Source organism: Pristiophorus japonicus, unplaced genomic scaffold, assembly GCF_044704955.1.
Source record: "Pristiophorus japonicus isolate sPriJap1 unplaced genomic scaffold, sPriJap1.hap1 HAP1_SCAFFOLD_62, whole genome shotgun sequence".
Classification (NCBI taxonomy): domain Eukaryota; kingdom Metazoa; phylum Chordata; class Chondrichthyes; family Pristiophoridae; genus Pristiophorus; species Pristiophorus japonicus.
Window position 1 is genome coordinate 1,628,389 of NW_027254531.1, and position 6,696 is coordinate 1,635,084.

The 6,696-nt window shown below is 49.4% G+C and overlaps 1 protein-coding gene across 1 annotated transcript; it reads right to left on the reverse strand.

Annotated features, from left to right (window-relative positions):
- Nucleotides 1-400: 400 nt before the first annotated feature.
- On the reverse strand, nucleotides 401-712 carry LOC139255592 (histone H4-like). Its single transcript, XM_070873958.1, has one exon. The coding sequence runs from the start codon at nucleotides 710-712 to the stop codon at nucleotides 401-403; it is 312 nt and encodes a 103-aa protein (XP_070730059.1).
- Nucleotides 713-6,696: the final 5,984 nt, after the last annotated feature.

Here is a 6,696-nt window from a genome sequence, read left to right on the forward strand (position 1 = left end):
TAAACCCGAGAATTCCCTCATGGCCGACAGTATCTGTGCAAGAACCAAACTTCAGAAAAAAGTAATATCACAGTTTGGCCGCTTGTCACAGCAGCTCGGTTTAACCTATCCTGCTGTGGAAAGCTCCGGTTCCCCATCACACAATCTGTCTGATATATAAAAGTTAATTGGAAACAGAACTCTGAGTGCATAGACACACAGGGAGATTAAAAGAACATTTCACTGGGAGGAGAGAATATAGGGTCTGAGCCAAAGAGTCACTTGTTACCCCATAATACTAAGAATTCTGAACCTATTCCCCACCCCAATATATCCCCGCTCCCATTCCCCAGGTCACTGCTCGCTCTGTGAGGCGGTGGGTGGCTCTCCGTGTTGTGTCCGGGGGAAAGGGTCGAGTTGTTCAGCCGCCGAATCCATAGAAAGTGCTGCCCTGCCGTTGCAGAGCGTACATCACATCCATGGCAGTGACCGGCTTGCGCTTGAAATGCTCGGTGTAGGTGATCACGTCCCTTATCACATTCTCCCGGAAAACCTTCAGCACCCCGCGTGTCTGCTCGTAGATCAGGCCCGAGATCCGTTTGACACCGCCACGGCAAGTCAGGCGGAGGATGGCGGGTTTGGTGATGAACTGGATGTTATCACGGAGCACTTTACGGTGCCGCTTGGCTCCGCCTTTGCCCAGTCCTTTGCCTCCTTTACCATGGCCAGACATGACGATTCTTCACAGGAACATAAACTGAATGATTAACTCTCACCGTCCTGATGTATTTATGAAGCCAGCCCAGACCTGGTTGAGAAAGGCAGAGTGTGAGAGAGGCTGGGAGGAGACAGAATCAGAGGCATAGGCAGAGCAAAGACAACGACACAGAACTATGGCTTTTGGCAAAGGCGTCCACTGAATCATCACAATCATTGCCTTAACCCATCCCTCATCCCGCTGTGTGAGGCTGCCCATATAATGCGTGCTTGCAGCAGAGTTTCCTCAGATCTGCGCAACACGATCGCTAAAGAAAAGTAAAAAGTAAAAAGAAAGGCACCAGGAAAATAATCAAGAAAACACCACCGAAGGGCGACAAGAAGCGCAGACAGTCGAGTAAGGAGAGTTACTCCATCTACATCTACAAAGTGATGAAGCAGGTTCATCCCCACACCAGCATCTCCTCCAAGGCCATGGGCATCATGAACTCTGTTGTGACCGATATTTTCGAGCACATTGCGGGTGAGGCTTCCCGCCTGACCCATTACAACAAGCACCACACCATCAGCTCCCGGGAGATCCAGACCGCCGTGTGCCTGCTGCTGCCCGGGGAGCTGGCCAAGCACGTGTCGGAAGGGACAAAGGCAGTGACCAAGTACACCAGGTCCAAGTAAAACTGCACACTGTCCTGAGAGATCAAATCCAAACACAATGGCTCTTAAGAGCCACGCACAACCTCTCTGAAAAAGCTGCACAACCTTTAAAATCGATTTAATGTAATTATTTCCGAGCATGTCTGTTTGACAACTTTTGAAGTTCCAGCTCTAGATTTCGTTTTGAATTCTCAGAAAAACAGCTTCACTGTTCGTATCGACCTTAGCGTCGCTGTTGAATTTCCCACCAAACTACCAACACGGTCCCTGGTCGCGCTTTCCCTTTGCTCTCAGACCCGTTCATTTACACCGCCAGCAGATTAATTTAGAGCTTGTTTTAGGGGTGAGATTCAAGACTTTAGCTACCTCGTTCTCTCTCGTGTCCTTTTTAATTAAAAAAAGAATTCTAGTCAGGGGTCAAACATTTTATTAATCCGACATTCCGCGCAGAGTAACAACCCAAAATGGGAGTTCTTTCAGAGACCAGAATGGGGACAGTGTGAACGCTCTGTACCTCTTCACTTTTCACAGAAGGACTCCCAATTCTGGACTCAATCCTACCTTTGCGGGGATCGATCGATAATCAATGAAAGCTAATTTTTTACAAACATTGAGCCGGAAAGTGTCCTTTACAGAATCAGTGGGGATTGATTCCCGCCCATTACAGATACTTTGAAATAGTACCCGAATTTAACTAATCGTGAATGTATTACCATAATCCGCTTTTTCTTGGCGATTTTATTGAACTTAAAAATACGTTAGCTTCTGACTGTTGGAGATAGTAATTGGTCATCGGAAAAGTCCTCTGCAGTTCACCACAGAGCGATCAATGACAAGTTCACTCCCTGCATTCCCTGGAGTTTATCATGAACTATAATCATCATAGGTAGTACCTCAAAGCGAGGATGACTTGCTTCCAGGCCAAAAGATTGAGCTGGAACGTGTCCCTTTACATAATCAGTGGGGATTGATTCCCGCCCATTGCAGATAGTTTGAAATCGTACCCGAATTTAATCCAGATTGTAACAGCCAGGAACTTGCTAAATTACTATGGAATAAGACAAAATGAATTAAAATGCGTTGTGAAATCTTTGACGAATCGTGAATTTATTAGCATAATCCGCTATTTCTTGGCGGGTTTTTTGAACTTAAAAATACGTTAGCTTCTGACTGTTGGAGATAGTAATTGGTCATCGGAAAAGTCCTCTGCAGTTCATCACAGAGCGATCAATCACAAGTTCACTCCCTGCATTCCCTGGAGTTTCGCATGAATTATCATTATCATCGGTAGTACCTCAAAGCGAGGATGACTTGCTTCCAGGCCAAAAAGCGATGAGTTCCCAGGTGTTTCAATAAAGGACCTAATATTCCAGATCCCGAAATATTGTCCCAAGTTTCCACATGATTTGCGCCTGATTTTCAGGAGCAACTGGTGGAGAATGGACTATCATAGAAATCGCAATTCTCCACGTTTTTTTCTGCAGTTCTAGTCAGGTAAAACAGTTCTACTTTGGAACAGAATTCTTTGTTCAAAAGGGGGGTGCCCGGCCACTGACTCCTGATTTGAAAGTTTCCACAGTGAAAACGTACTCCAAACTAAAGTAGAATGGAGCAAGTGAAGATTTTTGAAGAACTGAAAAAACCTGTTCTACACATAAAAAAATCAGGCGCAGGTTACAAATTAGGCGTCCAGAAAGAGGTGGGGGGGGAGGGGGGAAGGGAACTCATTAAATTCTACAATAAATCCTTATTAATACTTCTACAAATATTATACAAATAAATCCAACCTGAATAAACATTTATAAGCAAAGAAAATATTAAATAAACCATCTTCCTACCTGTGTGAAAGTGCTTCAGCAAGGGAGAATTATGCAGCCGTTCATTGCCGCTGAGCGGGAGGGGGGTGGAGAAAGCCGCTCGTGCCGCTGAGCGGGAGGGGGGGGGGGAGAAAGCCGTTCGTGCCGCTGAGCGGGGGACGGGGACGGGGAGGAGAAAGCGGTTTGTTGCCGCGGAGGGGAAGGAGGGGAAGGAGACAGTGAGAAGGGTAGCCTCAGTGCTGATGTGCTGATGGCAATGTGATTTTATTTAAAAATGTTCAAAAATTAAACAGCTACAAAGAACTACAAAAATGGCCGAGTGCCAATGTATTTTCACACTGAGAATGCGCGAACGCTCCAACGCGCATGCGCAGCGTTGCCGGCAGGAAAAAAAATAATTTGCAGAGTACCGCCCCGTCCCACGAACAAAATCGGCGCGAGTGTCGGCTCCGCTTCCCCTGGGCGCCACGCCAAACAGACAAGGAGCTGCAAAGCGCTCGAGAATAGTGCGTTTTTTTTCTGGCGCCGTTTTAGGCGCGAAAAACGGGCGCCCGTTTTTTATCCTGTGAAAACTTGGGCTCTGTATCTTGGAGGGTGGAAGATGCCTGTGCGTGGATTAATTTGACTTGGGGTGGCGGTTGCGCACCAGCCACCGCACTGGCTTGAGAGAGCCAGATCTTGGTCCAGTGGCAAGGGTTACCCATGACGACTGGAGACCAGCTCTGCTGCACGGACATAGTGCGCATACATATAGCAGTGTGAGCTTGCCCCTGCTGCCCCTGGGCCCTCGCCTCTTCTGGGCCATGAACTCACACCTCTCCCGGTCAGATCACATCCCTCGACAATCTCTTGCCGCTCTTTCATCCCTTCTGCTGTACCTGCCCGCACCGCAATCAGCGACCTGGCTTCACAGCCTCGCCTTCCTACAGCAGCAAGCGCTGCTCCCTGCAGTGGCACGTCTCCCCACGTTGCTCCCTCTAATGGTCCTGGCCTGCTGATGGTCTTGCAGGCCAGGACCGCGCCAATTTCCGGCAGATGTGGGAGGAGTTTCTCATTCTTTCTCTGAACGTGTGGATTGTGGAAATGTTTGGAAGACGAAAAACTGGCGGTAAAGCTCGGGCCAAGGCTAAGTATCGCTCCTTCCGGGCCGGACTGCAGTACCCTGGCGCTGGACGCCTATCCAGCTTCAATCCAATCAAAGACGAGGGAACGAAGCCGTGGCAAGTACTGGCCTTTGATTTGCTGAGCTGGGATAGAGCATCATTTTCAAAAATCTGCCAATTTCACTGCAGGACTGACCGATTTGACAAAAAAAATGAACATGTAAAAAGATTATTTTATCAATATAAAGAGAAGAGGCCACTCTGCCGTCTAACCCTTCCTCCCACAGAAGCCTCGGGACCCCTCACAGCATCAACTGGCTCTAAGAGTTCTGCCTGCTCGTTCTGCACTGCACAATCCGAGGAAATTGTATCTACCACATCAACACCTTTAATCATCATAAACCCACCAATTACTCCACCCTCCCTCTGTACTCCCTATGCATCCTGCCACCATCATTGAACCCCAGAGCGCCTATCATCCTCTCTAAGTCCATGAAGGCCATACAGTTACTTAGAGTATAATATGGGCTCTCTCTGCTCCGCAACCAGTGCAACTTTGTACGAAAACACCAACAAGGAGTTAGATGAAGTCCTTACTACTAGGGGGATCAAGGGGTTTGGCAAGAAAGCAGGAATGGGGTACTGAAGTTACATGTTCAGCCATGAACTCATTGAATGGCGGTGCAGGCTAGAAGGGCCGAATGGCCTACTCCTGCACCTATTTTCTATGTTTCTATGTCTATGTTTCGACAACGTGAATCCACAATATATTCCCCGTTCCCAGGACATTGCTCTCTCTGTGAGGCGGTGGGTGGCTCTTAAAAGAGCATTTGTGTTCTGTCCGAGGCGAAAGTGTCGAGTTGTTCAGCCGCCAAATCCAGAGATAGTTTCAGAGTGTACATAACATCCAGGAGAATGACCTCGGCGCGCTCGGTGTAGGTGACTGCGTTAGCACACCGCGGGTCTCCTCGTAGATCAGGCCCGAGATCCTCTGCACCGTCTCACACTGACTCTGCCGGACTTCCTCGTCTCTTTGAAGAGCCTTTGAGTTCAGGTGTTTACACATTGTGCCTTTTTATTTTACATATTTCTGGGGCTTTTGGCTGCTTTCTTAGGCATTGGCATTTACGGATGGTGTTTTTGGAGGGCGATTGTCTTGGCTGAAGCATTTTTCTGACGGATGCATTTATTTATACGAACAACAAGGCAGCCTTTCTCTGATTGGCTCTCCATTATCACAAGATCTATTGCTAATTGGTCCCCTTGGTGAATAAGCCACACCTTGTATTCCTCTGGAATGTGTAACTGGAACAGTCTAAGGACTTTCGAAAGTGTAATTCGATCAATTTTTACTTCAGAATTCACAGAGGACAGATCTCCCAAAAGTCTCCAAGTTCCAGCCGAAGGCTCCTTGGATCTCTGCTGGCTCTTTGACAGAGCGGATTGCTTAATACCAAACCGCCTACTCTTCTGTCCCTAACCCTGTAGGTTGCTCATACTGGGGGAATGGTGGGTGCAGAAACTGGTGGAGGGCAGGGTGCAGAATCTGGGGGAGGTTTGGGTGCTGACACTCGGGTAGGCGTGGGTGCAGACACGTTTGTAAGATTGGGTGCAGAACCTGGGGGAAGGGTAGGTGCAGTCATTGGGGAGGGGTTGGTGCAGACACTGGGGGAGGGTTAGGTACAGAATTTGGGGGAGGGGTGGGTGCAGGCACTTTTTTAAGAGTGGGTGCAGAACCTTGGGAAGAGTGGGTGCAGACATTGGGGAAGGGCCGGTGCAGGCACTGGGGGAGGGATAGGTGCAGACATTGGGAGAAGTGTGGGTGGAGACGCTGGGGGACGAATGGGTGCAGGCACTGGGGAGTTGTGGGTGCAGAGACTGGGGGAGGGATTGTTGCAGACACAGGGGGAACGTGGTGCAGAAACTGTGGTAAGGCGGGGTGCAGACACTGGGTGAGGCGTGGGTGCAGACATTGGCGGAGGGGTGACTGCAGACACTGGGGGAAGGATGAGTGACGACACATGGGAAGGGGTGGGTGCAGATACTGGTGGAGGGGTGGATGTATACACCAAGGGAGGGTTGGGCACGGACACTGGGGGAGGATTACGTGCAGTCACTGGGGGAGGGGTGGGTGCACACACTGGGAGAAGGGTGGGTGCAGACACTGGGGGAGGGGTGGATGCAGACACTGGGGGAGGAGTACGGGCAGACACTGGGGGAGGAGTTGGTGCACACACTGGGAGAAGGGTGGGTGCAGACACTGATGAAGGGTTGTTTACAGACACCGTGTCAGGGGTGGGTGCAGACACTGGAGGAGGGGTGGGTGCAGACACTGGGGGAGGTTAGGTGCTGCCAATGTCAGCGAATCAAAAGGGATCATGGGATCATTTTCAATTATATCTATCAGGAATCTGAGCCCGGCCCAG

Coding starts and splice junctions, on each gene's coding strand:
- LOC139255592 (XM_070873958.1), bottom strand. CDS start 712: ATGTCTGGCCATGGTAAAGGAGGCAAAGGACTGGGCAAAGGCGGAGCC.